This window comes from Malaya genurostris, chromosome 2 (genome assembly GCF_030247185.1).
Source record: "Malaya genurostris strain Urasoe2022 chromosome 2, Malgen_1.1, whole genome shotgun sequence".
In the NCBI taxonomy this organism is placed as follows: Eukaryota; Metazoa; Arthropoda; class Insecta; order Diptera; family Culicidae; genus Malaya; species Malaya genurostris.
In genome coordinates this window covers 254,002,559-254,024,869 of record NC_080571.1, presented here as the reverse complement: position 1 = coordinate 254,024,869, position 22,311 = coordinate 254,002,559, and the positions used below count along the sequence as shown (strand labels likewise).

Below are 22,311 nucleotides of genomic sequence, written 5' to 3'. Positions count from 1 at the left end.
GGTAGAAGGTAGCCGCTCGATGTCCGCTTTTCCACACCTTCTGTCCCATCCAACAAAGCTCCTGCAGCGCTACGACGTCGAAGCTGCGAGGATTTAGTTCGTCGTATATTATCCTGTCGCAGCCTGCGAAACCTGGCGACTTGCAGTTCCATGTTCCAAGTTTCCAATCGTAGTCCTTTTTTCGTTGCTTGGGTCTATGCCGATTGTTCCGGGTCATATTCTCTCCTGTATCATTCGTAATATGTGTTTTACGGGCGGCTTATTAGACCTGCGCCAACCCCCTGTCTCGCCGGAGGATCATCGTGCTTGCTCTGTTTAACGTCCCAACTAGCACTAGAACGATCCCGTTGGTGGGGTTGTCACCTTGGATTTAGCTGGACGGGATACAGCATTTCATACTCAGCCGCTGGATACCAGAACAGACGCTGTTTGAAGCCGCTCCTAACATGGAGTACAGACGCTCCGACATCCTCTAAAGATTTTCACAAACTTATAGGTTCAAAAGGTCTTACAGTTTCATATGGAATTCCTTAATTTGTTGTGGATACTACTTTCGGTTCAGGAACTACAGGTAAAACAGGATTTATAGAGTTTGTGAGATTAGATCCGAACAAATTATCCTATTCCTATTCAATAAACAGTTGTTCTTGCGAATTTCACGGTTATATTCATGATGTAATAAGTAATATGAGAAAGGCATCATTACACCACTAGGTGGATTAAAATAGGTTTTTTTTATCAATCCACATGTGCTTTTTGCATGAATATTCTTTGGTGTTTAAGTTTTCATGACATTATTTTAATGACCGTCGTTTTAAGCGACAGTTTGAGATTTTAATCACTCATTACTCTGTAATGTCGGAACTGCAAATCGGATCGAATTTGAATCTAAAAGTGTGATAATCGATTAAACATGCCATGATATGTAAGTTCCTCTTTAGAGTTTACGGTAATTTAAGGTACTTCCAGAGCCGGTGTTCAGGAACCAGCATAACCCAAACCGATTCGTATGGCCATATGACGAATAAATTGCAATATTTTTGAGTCCAACTTTGAAGCTTTTCGGGATTGTCATCTTCTATATCGGTTTGAATTTAAAAAATTTATCATCATGTAATTCGAGAACCGGAAGTCATAACTGGATAAAATTAATCATTTTTTGTATGTATGTATAAAATTAATTAATTTTGTATATAAGTTTATTTTAATTTGAATTTTTGTTTCTGAAATTCGATTAGGCTTTTTTGAGAAAACGATTGAGCTTTGGGAAACGATTTTATACTGGAACCGGAATTCTAAAATCGATATGGCCGAAGTCAGATAAATTCACCTGAGTAGCTGTATAGTTTACATTTGTTTCAAAATATTTGAAAATCAGTGAAGACATCTTTGAGAAATCATTGCACGAATTAAATTTTTAGGTGCCTTCTGAATCGAAAATTGAACCACTAAAACCGAAAAAAGTTAATTTTTTATCGACTATCCAAATCTGCTAACACGATAAACCTGATTAATTTATGTGGAATAGACATTTTTATACCAATCTCCTTGTATCTGCGAAACCGGAAGTTGGATCTGACTGAAGAGCAAATGTTTTATAGAATCTTGAAACTTTTCATTTAAATCTTACATCGGTTCAGCCATCTACGAGAAGAATGAGTTGCACAATTTTGATTTCGTTTCACATATCATCCTGTAGTTCCGGAACCAGAGGTCAGAACCAAACATAATTCAGGAACTTTGTTTGGGAGCATACGACTTTTCGTATGAATATGAATTTGTAGAAAAGAAATTTTCCGAGAAAATTGAGTGAAATTATTTGTCTCACACGCATTTGCTGGTCTCGACGAACTGATTCGAATGGTATATGGATGTTATGTTCTTCCAGCATTTATTGCTGTAAGCAGTTTAAAACAATATAATTGAAAAAAAAATTCTGCCATCATCTGGTTTATATATGTCATATTCGAACGATTATGTTGCCAAAAACGAGCCGTGCTAAAATCGGTCCGAAGCTAAATGTCATGAAAAAGGATGCTGTACACAGTCTTTTTAGTACTTTGAAACAATTGTATGTAACAGTATAAAAAATCGTGTTTTCCGTTGCTCCCAAGCATTTCTTTGTCATACAGCGGTCAAAACTCCTACTGCTGGAATATGGGGAAAAGTCGTTTACACAAAAATTTCGATATCTTCGTTAAAAATGGACGGATTTTAACAATCTATGGCTTGTTGGATAGGTATTACCGTGCGGAATCTAAGTCTGAAAACATATTCTGTTTTCAAGGTCAATTGTGACAGATACTGTCAAAAAACTGAAAATTTTGACATAAAACTTCGTATAACTCAAAAAGTAAACATCCGATCTCAAAACTATTCAATAGCGTTTTGGGTGACGGGGAGACCTTTCATTTGCGACTAGTTTGATCGAAATCGGTCCAGCCATCTCTGAGATCTCGACCTCTTAGTTGACAACACACATACAGACACACACACATACACACACACGGACATTTGCTCAGTTCGTCGAGCTGAATCGATTGGTATATGTCATTCGGCCCTCCGGGCCTCGGAAAAATTTTCTAAAGTTTGAGCGATTATGATGCATGTACCACGAGCATCCACACATTATCCGACATTTTGGAATGTCATAACGGATCTACTATTCATTACCAGTAACAATTCGTTTGAAAAAACCTTTTCTATTGTACCGTTAAAGCAGTTATTAAACGGAGTACAACGTCCCTTGGGTTTAATTCATACGGCACCCAATTGCCTACCAATCGTATCAATCTCAGGTCTTTTTAACGTTGGCAAACGGCTGCCGAGTAACTCCGTGAGATTTTGCATGTTCTTCTTGCGTTGGTGACCGGTCTTGTACAAGTGATTCCTTCAATTCATCTTCAATTTTTGGTGGCGCACCGGTTCGTTCTTCGGATTCCAAATCAAAATTGTCACTTTTAATTCGGGCAAACCACTTCCGAATGGTTCGCTCAGCTAAAAGCATGCTCACCATACTCTTTCACTAAAATACGATGACTTTCGACAGCTATTTTCTTCATATTGAAATGATGAGAACTCCCCGCGTAAACACTTGATTCGCCACAAAATTCAACATTTTCGAAGAAAAACATTATTTTTCAACATTTTAGTAGAAAAACATTATTTTTCAGCAAAATGACACATTCTGATTCTGAAACTGTATGAAAGTAACGTCAAAAATTTCTGACCCAATCTGAAAGGCAAGATCAACTCCAACAATTTTGTCGCGAAAACTGAGGAGGAATTGATAAATAAAACGAAGAGACTTTTTTTCATCACCATCCGAAAAAAGTCCATTTTTTTTAATGCAAACTTTAGTTTTTCAACACATATTTAGAAAAAAAACCTATTTTAATCCACCTAGTGGTGTAATGATGCCTTTCTCATATTACTCATTACATCATAAATATAACCGTGAAATTCGCAAAAACAACTGTTTATTGAATAGGAATAGGATAATTTGTTCGGATCTAATCTCACAAACTCTATAAATCCTGTTTAACCTGTAGTTCCGGAACCGAAAGTAGTATCCACAACAAATTAAGGAATTCCGTATGAAACTGTAAGACTTTTCTTTTGAACCTATAAGTTTGTGAAAATCTATTCGGCCATCTCCAAGAAAAGTGAGTGAGATCCTTTTTGCAGTTTCTAATCACTATTTCCAATTCTCTCGAAACCGGATTCAGATGAACGGAATAGCCGAAGTTGGTTCGTTTGCTACCAACAAATATAGCTCTATTTCGTTTAAACCAATTAAACTAAATCTAACGAAACGAACCTGCGTTTCTGTTACTACTGCGTGCTAAACAGCATGAATCAGCAGCATGAAACATGTAGTAGGATTGTTATTATTATTATTGACATCACTACACAACGTGTACGAAATAGAACAAGCACGCCTTGTTCGTTTTGTGTTTTCTTCTTCTTTTGGTGTTGTACATATTGTCACTCTATATGGCGATTTGAAAACTTTGACACTCATCGCCCTGTAACTGCGGAACCGGAAGTCGGATCCAGATGAAATTTCACAGTAGGTTTAAAGACAGTATGAACTTTAATTCAAATCAAGATTTGTGAAAATCGGTTCAAGCATCGCAGAGAAATCGAAGTGAATTTAGTTTTAGGAGTTTTTCTTCTCCACTGTCGGTGCTCTCGGAACAGGAAAAGAGGGGACCAGTAGTGCCGAATTAAGTTTTTATGCCCACAAACTAACAAGCTCTGCAAACTAGAAGAATTTATCAGACAGTTTTATGGGATTTGAACCTGTTTTTAACCAACGTTCGTGGAAAAATACTAATAAAATTGGTAATTTTCCACTTATCACGCTTTAGTTCCGGAACCGGAAGTCGGATCCAGATAAAATGTTCCACAAATTTTTAGGATATTATAAGACCTTTCATTTGAATCTAAGTTTGCGAAAATCGGTTGAGTTGTTCCAGAGATAATTGAGTGTAAACTTTTTCTCAAATTTTTACATATTACCATATAACTCCGGAACCGGAAGTCACATTTAAACGAAATTCAATAGCAATCTATGGGACCATAATACCGTTTATTTGAATCTTAGTTTGTGAAAATCGGTTCAGCCATCTCTGACAAAAGTGAGTGCATATTTTTTTCACTTTTTTGGTACATATCATCCTAAATCTCCGGAACCGGAAGTCGGATCGGAATGAAATTCAATAGCAGGCTATGGGACTATGAGACCTTTCATTTGAATCTTTGTTTGTGAAAATCGGTTTGGCCATCTCTGAGAAAAGTGAGTGCATATTTTTGTTACATACACACACACACACGGACGGACGGACACACACACACACACACACAGACATTTGCTCAGTTCGTCGAGCTGAGTCGAATGATATATGACATTCGGCCCTCCGGGCCTCGGTTAAAAAGTCGATTTTCACAGTGATTGCATAGCCTTTCTATATGAGAAAGGCAAAACACTGGAATAAAAATCAAGATGGCGTAACTGTTACGAAATGACACAAACCTATTCATACACATATTATGTGGCAATTTATAAATTCCGAATAAAAATTTCACCCGTATTTATGTCGAAGAGTAAATTCAACTGAATTAAAACTTTTTCCCGGTAAAAGAATAGTAAACCGATCGAAAGAAACCAAACCTGGAGCATGATGCAGATAAAGAGTAGGCCTTATTAGTCAGGACTATTCGTTGAACTTTTTACCTCCTAAATACCCTCGTATCCTCGTCAACCATCAATACTGATGGCAGGACGCGTAATGTTTCTTATTTAGAATCGCCTCATTTCATATATTTTGTTTTCGGTCTGACCGATAAGCCGTGCTGTGAGCTTCAGTCCAGTGCATGTTTCCATTATCGTCTTAGATCTGAGTGTCACAAACGTCTTCGGATTTCTGAACCATCAACAAACAATATGAACACAGTTCGGTTTTACATCTCATCCAAGTCAGTCGATAAAACAAAACCGCTTACGTTCGGGACAGAAGAAACCAAGTACAATATTGTGTAGTGAACAATAGAACGACCTCGAAATGAGTGAACCAAACGAACGAAAGCTACCGCCGACACGGAAGAATACAATTGTTGTTGACTTCAGGCAGTGCAAAATTCGACCTTCGATACGAGAACTTGAAGGTTTGCTTAAGAGGCAAATGCATCTTGACATTAAACGTGTGCATTTACTTCAATGCAATAAGACCGATAATGTTGTTTATATCCAGTTCTATAAAGAGTTGGATGCAATTCAATTCGCAAAAGACAATAACAATGTGCACTATGTGGAGCACGAAAACATTAAGTACAACATTCCAGTATATATGGATGATAGTGCTATAAAAGTCTTCACTGATCATCACTCAAGCGTCACCGATTCTTATATTCGCAAAACTATGTCCCAATACGGAGAGATTCTCTCTATCGAAAAAGAAAAGTGGAAGATTTTTTTCCCCGGTATTCTAAATGGTGTACGTTTATTACGCATACACTTGAGGAGGCCTATACCTTCTTATGTGATTTTCGGTCAAGATACAAGAATTCCGTGCAAATCACTTGTTACCTATGACAATCAGATGGCCACATGTCAATATTGCCATAAAACTATTCACTACGGTAAGCCATGTGATAAACTGGACAAGGAGACAACTACACCAAAGGACAACGGGGCTTCCTTCACACCAACCCCGAGCAACCCCAGTACACCTGTGACAGCCGCCAACAACACCCAAGTAGCAATCCGCAACTAGTTTTGATGCGACTAAGTCCAAACTATGTTGCAACAAGAGCACAAATATGTTTATTTATGTTATACTGGTAAAAACAAGGTGACAATAATATTTCTTCATAACATAACTGGTTGCGAAACAGTTATTTAGGTTTCAAATCATCACATCTTTTTGTCATATTGAATTAATTATAAATTATAAGCTATCGTTACTTAATCCAAACATATCTTTAATAACAACTACGCTTCTAGCTACTAGTTGAAAATAAGTTTATTTGACTTCAATAGTAGCAACTCGTAACTAGTTTTGATACCACTTAACCCAACTGTGTTGCAACAAGAGCACGAACATGTTTTTATGTTATACTGGTTAAAACAAGGCGACAGCAGTGTTTCCTTATAACATAAACACTGAACTAGCTATCATTTGTAAGTTATTGTTACTTGATTCTAACATATCTTTCATCACAGCTTTGGTTTTAGCTACTAGTTGAAAAACGGTTGAGAAACCTTTATAAATATGTAAGCGTATATGTAAATTGTAACGGTGGATTGATGTAGCAATAACATAGATATTACAAGATTATAACATACAATTTCTGCATTGATTTAGATAGTTATCGGTAGGTTTTCCTAACGTTATGATAACGAAAATGCAAACAAAAAAACTTTTGTTGGCTTGAATATGGCGATCACACTATGGAGTCGCAAGAAGTGTATAAAACATAAATAAACCCACGATGCTACTTTTTTCAAAACTACTTTTTGACGAAAATAATGAAAGGCAGAACAGTCCTTTTTGTTCTATGCACTATTATAAACTCGAAGAAAACGATATAGGGATTAAACATCGATTATGATATTACAATTATCATGATATATGAATTCAAAATAATGAAAATTCACTCTACTTGGATAAGTTTTGAGCATTCTGAATATAAGTATTTCTCGTTGTTTATTGTCATATGTTCATAAACAGATGTTGATTGAAGGCGAATAAAAAACAGTGATTTAAAATTTAATTCCGCACGACAGTTTTAAAATCGTTGTGAAATTTGTACCTTGTATCAAATTTGTAATTTCAAGTACTATACTGTCTTTTTATTGTTGATAGGAAAACATTATGGATTCAATCAATGTTTATAATGTCGATGGCAACAAAGTTTCAACTAGTTTACTTGAAAATAAGTTATTTCAGTATGGTATTATAACGTAACGACAACTTATTTTTAACCAACATAGAAACTAGTAGAAACTGCGCTTTTCGAGTCACGCAAGTGGTTAGATGTTAGTAACGATAACTCAAACTTCTGGTTGCAAACTAGTCATAAATAAGCTACCATAACAAAAATTGTTACTTGGGCAATGAAGCATCCCCTTCAACAAAACCATCAGTATCCTCTATAGAACAAAGTACACCAGCTGCAGTTAACAACTTACCCTCCAACCAACCAGCAATTGCAACCAATGTACAACAAGGTGCATCTACAGCAACTAGCAACGAAAAGAAGACGGAAATGAATGACGAGACAAACCACGAACGAAGTGCCCCTCAATCCTCGCAGGAGGGAAATGGAAGCTCCTCTCCCCCTAGAAAAAAAGTGACAACGAGATCCAACTCAAAAAAAAATTATTTAAAAAATCGGTTCAATCGGCCACGTAAAGCTTGTACGCAAATAGGCCTGAATAAAAAAAAAATATCTTTGAAAAAAAAGCAATATGAATTGTTGTTACAGAACCATTCTAAACTTCTCAGTGACCAATTCAATATATTACCCGGAAGTTGTAGGACCAGAAGTTAACGAAACCACGCCGCTTCAGAAAACCTGTTTGTGACTGCCAAGGATAAGGGACGATGTTCCCGACATAAAAGATGTCGAAGCTCGCCAAAAAGTTTTTAGTTTAGCAAGCAATTTGTACTTGCAGAAACACCTTTCGTAACCGCGAGTACCATGAATGGACAGGTGTATTTGGAAGAGTGTCTCAAAAAGCGGCTTCTCTCTCTCCCGAAGGTTCACGACAGTCCGATGATATTCTTGCCAGATTTGGAATCATGTCACTACACGAAGGATGTGCTAGAGCGGCAGGAACAGCGGAAGCTACTTGGATTGCTACTTGCGCAACTAGTTCTGATACGACTAAGTCCAAACTATGTTGGAACAAGCGCACGATTTTATTTTTTTATGTTATACTGGTTGAAATAAGGTGACAGCAGTGTTTCTTTATAACATAAACATTGAGCTAACTATCATTTGTAAGTTATCGTTACTTGATTCTAACATATCTTTAATCACAACTATGCTTTTAGCTACTAGAACCTTTATAAACACGTAAGCGTATATGTAAAACGTTACTGTGAATTGATATAGCAGTAACATTAATATTACAAGATTATAACATACAATTTCTGAATTCATTTCAGATAGCTACCGCTAGGTTTTTCCAACGTAATGATGACAAAAATGCGAGCTAAAAGACTTTTGTTGGCTTGTATATGGCGAAATAAAACCATGATATTACTTTTTTCAAAACTACTTTTTGGCAAAAATAATGAAAGGCAGAATAGTCATTTTTGTTCTATGCACTGTCATAAACACGATAAAAATAATATATAATAATAACTCTACTTGGATAAATTTTGAATATTCTGAACATAGAGTTATACCATTGTTTATTTTCCATATCTTCATAAACAGATTTTGATTAAAGGTGCATACAAAACAGTTTATTAAAATTGAATTCCGCTCGACAGTTTCAAATCGTTGTGAAATTTGTACCTTGTATCAAGTTTATAATTTAAATACTGCCTTTTTATTGTTGATAGCATTCTGGATTCATTCAATGTTTCAACTATTTTACTTGAAAACAAGTTTTTTCATGTTATGGAAAGATAGGTTATTTCAGTACGACATTACAACGTAACGACAACTTATTCTTAGCCGACTTAGAAACTAGTAGAAACTGCACTTTTTGAGTCACGCAAGTGGTTAGATGTTAGTAACAGTCACTGAAATTTCTGGTTGCAATCTAGTCATAATTAAGCTAGAGTAGCAAAAATTGTTACTTGGGCTATTGGGTTTGGATTACTGCTAAATTATGTTCTTTGGGAATTATTTGAAGGTTCTTGAAAGAACAATTCACTGAGTCTCAATCGATTTTTTATAACTTCTTCGAAACCATTACCAATCGTTGTAACACGAGATACCCCCTTTTTTAAATTTTCTTGGGTCAAATTGTTTTTTTTTCATCCGTGCAAAACAAATGATTTGTCATACTAAAAAAAAGAGCAAATTTTCATCTAAATCAAAGTTAGTCGATCCTTAGATTATCGCCTTTTCTTTTCTGGAATTACTCTATAATTGAAATTCTATACAAGCAACAAAGGTTGAAGGAAATTATATTATCATAAAATTCCTCGATTTCTTTGTCCCCTGTCCGCAAAATTTCAAAAGTGCTCTTCTAAGTTCAAGTGTGAATTTCTAAGCTAATATTATTAGATTCTGTAGACTGATACATCGTCATCGTCAGTATTTCAACGACCTTTAATTTTCTCAATTAGTTATCAAACTAAGAAATCTTCTCAAGCAACGTCTCCTTCTCCGGCTAATGCTTGTTGTGTCTGTCGCAAAGTAACAGGCATAAGGTTTTCCAGGGTGTCGACCAATGAGTGGAAAAATCTACAAATCAAATTCTTACAGTTTTTCCGAGTAAAACATGTTCCCTTGTGATAAAGCAAAATTACAATTGGAGTTAGTTATTTTGCCGAAAGAACCATTTTTTCTAGATAACAATAGATGATTCTGTGTGAGACGGTTGAATGTTACCGAAGACCTGTGACCAGAGAAACGGCTTAAAGCTGCGTACGTCGTTTACAATCTAATTTCAAGAGCACAGGCCAATGCTGGGAGGTAGAATCCCCTCCTGCAGAAATCACATACGTCTAGGGGACAACAAAAAGCAGAACATCTGGTATCCTCCAATCGATATTTCTCCACCGATTCCCGACGAAAATGAATGCAGCACCGTTATGAATGTAGACGAAGTAACACCCAGCCCGCTCCGTTTGATGAGAACACCGCCCTGACAAACGTTATGAGAGTACAATGGAACCACACCGGGACGCACTGAAGTTGATATTTTGGAAGCTCTCGAACCCCCCGCCACAGTCGTGCCACAGCAGCCAGCGTTCTCCAGTCGTCCTGGTCCTGTGCGTGGGTGTGGTGAAAGAGTCTTCGAAACGTCTCATCTCGGCAAGTATATGCATATTCCGTCCTTTCCAAGTGCTGATCTCTCTCGCACTTATAGATGTCCTCCTCTCGCTCTGAATCGGATACCGGGATGCACAGATGTTCGCACCATGGAAGCCCCTGATACGTTCCCCACAGTCGAGCTATTGCAGCCAGCGGTCATCAGTCGTCCCGGCCCTGTGAGTGGGAACGCGGAAGGGGTCTTCCAAACCATCCTAGACGGCAAGTACAATTCAGCCTCACACGATTCAGGCGTTGATTCACTTCCCGTCGTTTGCAGTTATCCATCGCACGATCAATCTAATCAACCGCTGCACTTGTACTACCAGAACTTCGGAGGCATGAACATGTACATCAACGACTATTTGCTGGCTTGCTCGGATGATTGTTTCGACATCATCGCTCTTGCGGAGACGTGGCTCAGTGATTGTACGCTATCCGTTCAAGGTTTTGGATCCAACTACGAAGTCTTCCGTACCGATCGCAGCCCCTTAAATAACTCAAAAACTATTGGAGGCGGGGTGCTTATCGCAGTGCATCGTCGTTTGAAGGCGCAAATGATCGAAACCGCATCTGGTAAATGCGTCGAGCAGGTTTGGGTGCGTTTGAAACTGGTCAATTTTTCCCTCTACCTTTGTGTGATATATCTTCCTCCGGACCGATGCCGCGATCTACCGCTAATCGATGCACACATACAGTCATTGCAAGAAATTACTTCCACTCATGTACTACCCGTAGATGAAATCTTGGTTGTGGGAGACTTCAACTTTTCCAGCATAAAATGGCAGACAAGTTCCGGTGGCTTCTTCTTTCCTGATCCGGCGCTCTCCACTTTCCACATTGGCATTACAACCATGCTCGACGACTACAACCTCAACCTTCTTCGACAGTCGAATCCTGTCGTTAATGAAAATAACCGGATGTTGGATCTTTGCTTTTCAAGTAGAGAAGATGTTGCACCAAAGATTAGTGCTTCACCGTTCCCTCTGGTGAATTCTGTTCGTCATCATCCTCCATTACATATCGTGCTCGATTCGAATCACTTACAAAACGCCTGCATTCCAACGGACATCATCTGCTGTAATTTTAGTAGAACCGACTACACCAATATGACCGACTTCTTTACGCAAATCGACTGGGATGAAGTTCTCGACAACGATGATGTCAATGCTGCTCTGCAGACGTTTTCTAATGTCATGAGCTACGCAATCGACTACTATGTACCGAAACGATCGAGACGGCAGACCCGGCATCCACCATGGCTGACTGCGGAAGTGAGACATCTGAAAACGACCAAAAGAGCCGCTCTAAAGAGGTATTCTAAACATGGAGGATTTTCCCTGCGTAATCACTACGTGCAGATAAATCAGTTGTACAAGAAAACCGTTAAGCGCTGCCATGCCAACTACTTGAACAACGTACAACGAAAACTGAAGTCAAATCCAAGGTATTTCTGGAAACATGTGAAAGAGCAAATGAAAGAATTCGGGTTACCCTCGTCAATGAGCTTTGGAGATCGTACTGGTTCGTGCACACAGGAAATCTGCCAGATGTTTGCGGAAAAGTTTTCTAGGGTTTTTTCAAATGAAATCCTGACTCAGCAGCAAATTGCTGCCGCAGCACTTAACGTTCCCCTGTCTAATAACTCATTGAACTGCATCAATATTGACGAAGACTCAATACGGACGGCAATTGTAGGAATGAAAGCCTCAAATTATCCAGGCCCTGATGGAATACCGGCAGTTATTCTTAAAAAGTGCTTGCGTGGAGTAATCGCTCCCCTCTGCAAATTGTTTCGAATGTCTCTCGCTACAGAAGTTTTCTCCAATTTATGGAAAGCTTCCTTCATGTTCCCAGTCCACAAGAAAGGCAATAAAAAGGATATAAACAACTACCGCGGTATCACTTCCCTTAGCGCTATACCGAAGCTGTTCGAAAAGGTTATACTGACACCAATTTTTAATCACTGCAAGCAATATATCGTCGATACTCAACACGGTTTCATGCCTAACCGCTCAACAACCACAAACTTACTATCGTTTTTGTCTTATGTGTTTGATGCAATGTCTAACGGTTTACAAACGGACGTTATCTACACAGATCTTTCCTCCGCTTTCGATATAATCAACCACGACATCACGGTTGCTAAGTTGGACAGACTTGGATTCAGTTCAAACATTCTTCGTTGGTTGCAGTCGTATCTTAGGAATCGTCGTTTAGCAGTTAAAATTGACGATCATACTTCCGGAGAGTTCCTCGCATCATCCGGAATACCACAGGGAAGTCATCTAGGACCGTTAATATTTTTACTGTACTTCAATGATGTCAATTTTGCCTTGGAAGGTCCTCGCTTATCGTTTGCTATGATGTCAAGATCTATCACATCATCCGCAACTTAGAAGACGCAGCCTTTCTCCAGCGGTAATTGTTAATCTTCGCAGATTGGTGTAAAGTTAACCGTATGATTGTAAATCCAGACAAGTGCTCGGCCATTACGTTCACGAGGAGAAAAATGCCATTGCATGTCGAATACTTTCTGGATGGATCCTTGATTGGAAGATCTACTAGCGTTAAGGATCTTGGCGTCCATCTCGATGAACAACTTACATTCAAGCATCACATCAGTTACATTGTAGCTAAAGCTTCCCGTAGCTTAGGATTCTTAATGAGAATAACTAAGCACTTTACAGACATACACTGTCTAAAATCGCTTTACTGCTCGCTTGTTCGTTCAACTCTCGAATATTGCTCGGCAGTTTGGAACCCATGCTACCTAAACGGTGCTCATAGAATTGAGGGAATACAGCGCAGATTTGTTCGCTTCGCTCTTCGCCGATTGCCGTGGACCGATCCTCATCAACTACCTAGTTATGAAAGTCGCGGGTTATTAATGGGTCTCGACACATTACAAGTGCGACGAGAATTATCACGCGCTTTGATAATAGCAGATATATTCAACGGTAGGATTGACTGTCCCGTTTTGCTCAACGAAATTAATATAAATGTGCGACCCAGAGCTCTCCGCAACAGTGCTTTTCTTCGACTTCCTATACGCGTTTCATCTGGGTATGATTTTAATGTGTCACGAAGCAGAATACGTACAAATTTTCTGAATATTATTAGGAATTATCATTAGGACCAAATTGTGTCTGTTGATTGATTGTAAATAAATAAATAAATAAATGACTTGTTTTGCCCGGTTTACCTACAGCTTTATTTTAGGCTTGGTGTAAGAAAAATTTACCGTGTGGACACACCGCAACAAAAGTAAAGATTTGTGTGAAGTTCCGCGAAACGGATTTTGTAGAAATGCAGTAAATATTTATTCTGATAAACAATGATGTGCTCTAGCAAACATAACATTCCGCAATCGATTCGCAAAAATTGCAACGATTTACAATCAAATTCCCGGGTTGGCGGCTCAATGCATAGTCTAACAATAACATTTTTTTTATTGTAAAATATCCATTTTCATTTCGTTTCGTTTCAGGCTCTTCAGTGCATTGTCAATTTGGTTCTTCAGTGCATTGTCAGTTTTAGTCGCGGTTAATCATAAACTGCTAAACAGTAACGTAAAAATTTGAACTTTGTCATTTACACATTTCAACAAACTGGACACCCACAAGGTACCAAAACCGCTGAATGACTACTATCTTGTGTTAAGCACTCATAATCTTAATTCTCCTGATTGCGTCCAGTTTCTCATAGGAAGCTATTAACAACTTCCTTTATTACTGACTACAAATTAACTTATCAGATCAGATACACAAATAAAGAAAAGTGTGAACTATGAAACTGTTTAGAAAAATTTAACCGGCAAACACTATACCGAAATTCAGAACCCTAACTTTGAATTGCATATTATAATATTGACCGGAAAACTATTGAGAAGGCAGATTTGAGAGCAACCATACAAATGCGAATACTGAATTTGATGGTTTTCAAATGACATTTCGTAAACCAACTGAAAAGAAATTATAACCAATTCACTCACCATCGGAATGCGTTGTAGTGAAAGTATACCAGTCCCAACCCGTACAGAAAGGCCGGATCCCTCCAGTTATCACTTTTCAACGAATAAAACTTCTGATAGGCAGAGAGCGCTGAAATAAATTTTAAAATATTTTTGATCAACATCAACGCAACTGAAACATCTCGTTCTACCTTTTTCATAGTCTTCCAGCAACAGGTGAAAATGTCCCAATTTACAGTATGTTTTCGGATCAATATTGATAGCTTTAACCGGTGCATCTTCCGGAAGATTCTTTCTGGCAGCTTTCGCCGAATCGCCCGGATTAGTGACGTGGTTATTCGCCGTCTCTGCACTGCACTCGGTTTTAACCTGACCCGGTAAATCTTTCATTTCGACATCAGACATTATGTCCGTCGGTAGGTTTTCATCCACTTTTACGTCGTCAGTAGATATATTCCCCTCGGATTTAATAGTGACCTCTCCGGAGGGATCTAACTGAGATGAATTTATTGGCTGCTCGGCATCGTTACCATTGGTATCCACGCTTGAACTTTGTTCTTTCTGGTTCTGAGCCTGAATTAGCATACGCTCCAGATATTTGACCGCCTGGAACATAAAGAATCTATTAGAAACTGAATAAATATACGAAACTATCGGTTACCTTCAAGACCAAAACCTTCTTTTTCTCGTTTTCCGGAGCCGATAGTCGCAAAAATCCATATTGACGACTGAAATTATATATTATTTTGACTTTTTACTATAGTTTATCGAATATTTTAGAACTCAATATAAGAAAAATTGTCAATGTAAAACATAAAACAGCCGAAACTAAAGCCTGGTATTTTTAAAACATCAACACAACTTATTTCGTATCCGGCTTGTTTGCTGTATATTTGATACGATGCCGACACCAAGAGCGTAGGAGCAAACAAATGAATGGACAAAAATAATGGCCGAACGAACCTGTCAAGCAGTGCCAGCGCTTGTAATTCTTGAGTAGAAATATTTATCTCATCCAGAATCATGACTTTCCGAAAAATTCACGCACTTCGAGTCCAAAGTTAAAACATTATTCGTTCGACCGAACGCGAAAATAACTATTTGAGACAGATTTTCCCAAATAATCACGAATAAATCCCAATACGTGTTATAAGAAAACACTCGATAAACTGAAGTGAATAACTGTCACACTACAATACAAACACATGCACCGATCATACCATTCCCTGACGCGAGAATCCAATCAAGCCACCCGAAATTCTACTGCGAACTCTATCTGGTTTCTAATAGAAATTGTATTGAAAGTTGATAACCGATTCCGAGCTGCTATCGGTTGTTACCGTAAATTTAACTTACTCATTAGTGGGTTCTATAACACACGGAGCCAAAACATTAACTGATTTTGAGTAAAATGCACCAATATCGGGGTTCCCCCTGTCTCTCTTTATGCATGTTACCCACTCAGCAAGCGATTATATTTTGTTGGTCGTTGTGCGATTGTTGAACGACATACTGCACGAAATAATCGTTCAGCTGGAACAGTTTGTTGTTGTTTTTTCTGTTGTTGCAAAAATAGTGTGAAAATTAGAGATGGGCAATTCGTTCGCGAACGGTTCAAAAGAACTAGTTCTTTTTAAAGAATGAATGAGCAATAGTTCATTTTTCGAGAATGGTAGTTCTTCAGTTTTAAGTTGTAGGACCTTTTTTTGCTCGCTCAACCTTTTTAGAGAACGGTAGTTCTCTAATAAGGAAGCTTCATCACGAAACCTCAGTTCTAATTTGAAGGACCTTTTTCTGCTCAAGAAACAATCCAGCTATGAAAAGAATGAACGAACGGCTCTGGAGAACTAGTTCTTTTAATAGAACTCTGCATGACTGAACGGTTCTTTGAAAAGAACTGTTTTGCCCATCTCTAGTGAAAATTATATGTCACCTTCTTATATAAAGAAAGTGTGTTGTTATTTCACGTGAAGTAGAAATATTCTCAGATAATTTTTCAAAGGGCGTATAAGCAAGTGACAGTTTCTCTTGGTTTACTTTCTCTTCTATTAATTACCAAGCGGTTTCCACGTTTATCACTCAACTCTTTGCATAAAATGATACCCGAAACTTTCAACTTTCAAATAGAATAGTGATATCAAAGAAAATCTTTTTAATCACATCACAATAATCGAAAGAGATAGTGATTAAAGAGAAACTGTCACTTGCTTATACGCCTTTTGAAAAATTACCCGAGTATTGTACAGGTATGTAGTGTTAGTTTGAAAAAAAAAGTGGAAAAAACTTCGGAAATTCTCCAGTAAAACTAATCCAACGGGGCTCCAACTCCTCATATTAAAAATGGCTCAACAATGGAACTCTGTCTGCCGGATTTGTTGAACGAAAAATTGGCATTCGGTTAAACGGCAAGTAAAACGGTCTGTTTCAAAATCGGTACACGAAGGTCCCGTTTTGGCCTCCTGTTGAACGATTGATTGGACGATCATTGGACCAACGATCCAACGTATTGGAACAACGTAGGACCACCGTTGAACTTTTTTTTTCTAAGAGGGTAGTGTGAAAATCAATTACACCCCACACAGCAAGTGATTATATTTTGTTGGTCGTTGACAAGCGTCAGTTATTACCGAAATCGTTTCCAGTTCAACATAAACTTCAACTGATGAGCTGAAGGGATAAAACGTTGAAAATAAAAATAGTTATGTATGCGATATGCCCTTTCGAAAGTTACGAAAAATAATGCTCATTACTCAAGTTTTAAACATGAAATTCAAGCATATTGCGCACAATTAGATTGAACTTCTATCGACGTCCGAGGTTGTAGAGCCGAGCAATGAGCATTATGTTTTGTAACATTCGCAAGGGCCTATCGTGTGATATGCCCTAATCACATTTTACTATCGATATGCTAAGGACGTTTTGTCTATCACTGTCCTCTGGATTATCACACTCATTTTCGATACACCTGACAAACCAACGTTCGCGTCATATCTTTTGACTAATGCACTGAAAAGTTAATGATAACCTAATGATTTTAACTCGGATTTTAATTACTACAAGAAATAAAATGTTGAACTGATTTCATTAGGGATGCTTTTTTTTATACAACATTGATCACATGAATAATTTCCTACCGCTCCGACGAGATCCGAATCCGACTCGATGTCATTTGCCTAAAATCATTATTAGTTCTTGAATGCTGCTGAATTGGTGATGGCATTTCCAGTTCGCTTTCTGGAACATTTTACTACCTTACTATCTACATAATTTTACTATCTATCAAACAGTCCTAATTCTGCTCCATCTGGATGCGATCCTGATCACTATTTCCTGAAATATAATTGCATGTATATAAATTTTGAATGCTAGGCAAAACACACCAAATTATTCGGTTCTGTATCAATCTCGTATTATTGAAACAATATACTAGAAAATTACCTGCTTTCTGACCGCAAGCTGTCGTATGGTCCTGTTTCCAAACTGCGCTCATGAACTACCCCATAAGTTAATAGTTCCACATCGTAAACAAAGCTCAATTTCTTGTAATAATACTAGGAACTTGCAGCTCAGCTTGGCAGATACTTGTTGCTCGGCTTTGCAACGAGCATCCTGCAAAATAAAGGATTTGAAAAATCTCTCGTATGCGTATATTTTAGAAATACCTTACCTGAAACTTTTCTGACGAAGTCATTTTTCTAGTAAACACAGTCACGCTTTGATTTGACTATTTTTATTTACCAACAAAATAACAGTGGTAACTGTGCATTTTATAACTATTAATCGGAAACGGAATCACCCAGAGCGGTACACTTCTTACCTGTAAGGTTGTTCGTGGTGAAATGTCCAAAGCAATTCTGTTACAGCTCGCTTGACCTGGTGCAATGATGTCTACCGCAATTTGTCATGGCATACTATACATTAGTTATTATAAACTCGTTTGCACCCACACATCCACCCTCTTCTCAAAAAAAAATGTAATACTAGTTCTCTTAGCTTTACTTCTAATAAATCAAAATAAAAACAAATAAAATAATCTTATAGGTCGATATACGAGAACTTATGTCAGAGAAGGAATAACGTTTCAGTGTAATCATACAGTTTCACTCAAGTTTTCAGATTTTTCGCAATGCACAGATTTTTTTTTAACCTTTGGCATCCCTGGGTGTATCGAGTGGTATATCGCTCGGATCCACGATGTAGAATTAACACTGCACACTTCGAAAAAATCCTGTGATTTTATATTTTATCAAATGCACATAAATGGAGCAATTTTACGTGCAAGAACATTCAATATTATAGCTAAAATTCCATGACATGAAATTCATTGAAATAAAAAGAAGGTTATGATTGCGACCGCTGTGACTTGAACTGAGAATAATCGGATTACAAAGTACGTCCATTGATCGACTGAGCAACAGAAGAACACATCTGTATTCATACAGTCTAACCCGCTAGCCGAATGCACACTACAATCAAACTAGTAAAATTCATGCACTACAATCAAACTAGTAAAATATTAAGCCATTATTTGGAGGCCGCAGAACAAGCCCAAACCAAACGATTTCTTGGTCCATCGTCTAACAGAAGGCCTCCAAGCCCTTGGTGGGACAAAGAGTGCTCAGGTGCTAAACACGCGAAAAAAAATGCTTTCAAAACGTTTTTAAAACGAGGATGAGGAACTCTTCAGAACTTTGAAAAATTCTTGTTTTAGAAACCAAGTACAAGAACATACTTCGAGCCAAGAAATGCAGCTATTGGAGACATTTTGTCGAAGGTTTGTCAATACGACCAGTCGAATGAGGAATCGTTACGTAGGACATGAGAGTGAGGAATACTCGAACAGATGGATATTTGATTTTGCTTCTGTCCGCTCCTCTATAATTGTTACGTAAATGACATTGACAGCTAACCCCATGTACACTAAGACAACTGCAAAAACCATTGCAAGATACCTTAGATCACTTGTCCGTTTGGGCTGTTCATCTGGGTATCGAATTCTCTGCGGAAAAAACGGAGCTGGTCGTATTTTCAAAAAAGCATGATCCCGCGCAGCTTCAGCTTCATATGATGGGAAGAATGATCCAACAGGTTTTGACTTTCAAATACCTCGGAGTGTGGTTTGATTCCAAATGCACGTTGGGAGGACACATTAGGTATCTGATAACAAAATGCCAACAAAAAGTAAATTTTCTTCGAAAAAAAAAACAGGATTTTGGTGGGGTGCTCATCCGCAAGATCTAATAAAATTGTATCAAACAACGATACTTTCAGTGATGGAATATGGATGCGTTTGTTTTCGTTCCCCTGCAAACTCTCATATTATCAAACTTGAGCGAATTCAGTACCGTTGTTTGCGAATTGCCTTAGGCTGGATGCATTCGACACATACAATGAGTCTTGAAGTTCTGGCAGGAGTTCTTCCATTGAAAGATCGTTTTTAGGAGCTTTCATCGCGACTGCTAATAGCATGTGAGGTACTGAATCCCTTAGTTATTAATAACTTCGAAAGGCTAGTTGAGTTTCAATCTCAAACAAGATTCATGACAGTATATTTTATCCATATGTTACAGGAAATCGACTCTTCAAGATATATTCCTATCCGTCACAGCCTCCTAAATGTCACTGACTCAACTTAATTTTTCGACACATCCATGCAGCGTGGAATTCCGGAACACTTACGCTCGATGGAAATCCCAAAAATATGTTCAAGTAAGTTCAGTCCTATTGACTCTGAGAAAATGTTTTACACGGACGGATCGCGAATTGAAAAAGCGACAGGGTTTGGTATGTTCAACAATAATGTTTCGGCCTCATTTAGGCTTCAAGAACCTGCATCTGTTTATATAGCAGAGTTAGCAGCAGTTCATTATAGTTTGAGTGTAATCGTCACATTATCTCCAAACCATTATTTTCTTTTCACAGATAGTCTGAGTGCAATTGAAGCCATTCGCTCAAACGCTGCTGGCAAAAATGAATCATTTTTCTTGGGCAAAATAAAACAGTGTCTGAACGACATATTGAATAATAATTATCAAATTACTTTAGTTTTGGCTCCCGGTTTATTGTTTCATTCTAGGCAATGAAAGAGTTTGTCCAAACGTGGTGCTTTTGAGGGTGAAACTCATGAGAGACCAATTGCTTTCAACGAATTATATAGCGCGTCCCGCCAAAGAACACTTGCCAGCAAGCTTCTTGGGATATAGATTATCTGGGTCGGTGGATGCACTCAATTATTCCTAAAATATCGACAAAGGCATGGTTCAGGGGACTGAATGTGAGTAGGGACTTCATTCGTGTGATATCCAGACTCATGTCCAATCACTACACATCTCCTTCGAATTGGACTTTCCTAGACTAATCATTGTGCTTATGGCGAAGGTTATCGCGATATTGATCATGTCGTTTGGACATGCGTGGAGTATCGTGATGTCAGATCTCAACTAATAAATTTCTTGCGTACCCAAGGTAGACTATCCAATGTCCCAGTAATAGTAAATCGCTTGATAAAAACATACTAATATGATATTCGAAATGTATTACGTTTAAAGTACTATATATTGTGGATGCCACGGCGAAGAAAAACTTAAGCATATTGCCTATTAAATAAACGTACTTATGGAAAAAAAAATTAAGCCATTACAAATGAAATTTTCCAGGTCTTTATGAGTACACCTGTAAAATACAATTTTTTTTTGTGTGTGGTGTATCATGATGGCGAAGCGAAACTCCTACATTATTTGTTTGTACATTTTCTAAATCATTGTCAACATGTTTTCGAGTTCGATTTCACTACCTGAAGCATAACATGCTCAAATTGCACGGCGTTACTGAAATCGTTGACTCCTCGTCAGTCTGATCAACAGATGCGTCAAATGTCGTCTGATTCTCTGCATTGCTCGTACCGCTGACCCATCGGACATATTTTCCGTTATTCTCCATATATCTTGCTTTTAACACTTTTTTTTGTGGTCTGGAATTGCACGCAAAAATATGCGCGTAAGATTACTTACGAAGCAAATGTGCGCGATCTCAAAATCCGCTTTGCAATGCACGATTATTCAAATCCGCTTTTTTTTATTTGCACGGCCACGTTGCCTGCTTCCTTTTGTGCGCGACGTTTCCGGTCCGCTTATTTAAATTTAAATATTTGCGCGACCTTCCTGGTCCGCTCTGTGATGCGCGATTTCGAGAATCCGCCATTTTTATTAAAATTGCGCGACCTTCCTGGTCCGCTTATAATGCGCGACCATAGTGATCCGCTTTTTCATTCATTTCATTTTCTCTTCGGCCATTTTCGTTTCACAATTGAACGAGAAAATCTGCGTACCAGATAGTACGATTGTAGCCGAATATTGGTATGTATTTTGAGTTGCCCAATCGGACATATTTTCCGTCGTTTGCCATATTACTTTAGTTTAACGCCTTTTTGTGGTCTGGAATTATACACAAAAATATATGCGTGAGATAACTTATAACTGAAATGTACGCGATCTAACGATCCGCTTTACGATGCGCGATTATTGAAAATCCGCTCATTAATTTTCTTTTTTTTTTCATTTGCACGGCCACGTTGCTTGCTCCGTTTATGCGCGACGTTTTCGGTTCGCTCGTTTATATTTAAATATTTGCGCGACCTTCCAGATCCGCTATGTGATGCGCGATTTTATGAATCCACCTTTTTCAATTAAAAAAAATCGTCAACATTTTTTTAAATGTATTTTAATGCGCGACCTTCTTGGTCCGCTTTGATGCGCGACCTTCCTGGTCCGCTTTGATGCGCGACCTTCTTGGTCCGTTTATGATGCGCGACCTTCCTGGTCCGCTTATGATGCGCG

The 22,311-nt window shown here is 38.1% G+C and overlaps 1 protein-coding gene across 1 annotated transcript in view; it reads right to left on the bottom strand.

The window, feature by feature from the left end:
• Window positions 1-15,651, bottom strand: part of LOC131429549 (histone demethylase UTY) — a 152,405-nt gene extending 136,754 nt beyond the window's left edge. Inside the window, exons 1-4 of the mRNA XM_058593743.1 lie at window positions 15,440-15,651; window positions 15,138-15,204; window positions 14,668-15,082; window positions 14,498-14,606 (exon numbers count right to left, since the gene is read on the bottom strand). Coding sequence (XP_058449726.1) covers window positions 14,498-14,606; window positions 14,668-15,082; window positions 15,138-15,204; window positions 15,440-15,501 — 653 coding nt within the window. The 5' untranslated portion in view covers window positions 15,502-15,651. The remainder of the gene's footprint in view (window positions 1-14,497; window positions 14,607-14,667; window positions 15,083-15,137; window positions 15,205-15,439) is intronic.
• Between the last annotated feature and the right edge of the window lie 6,660 nt (window positions 15,652-22,311).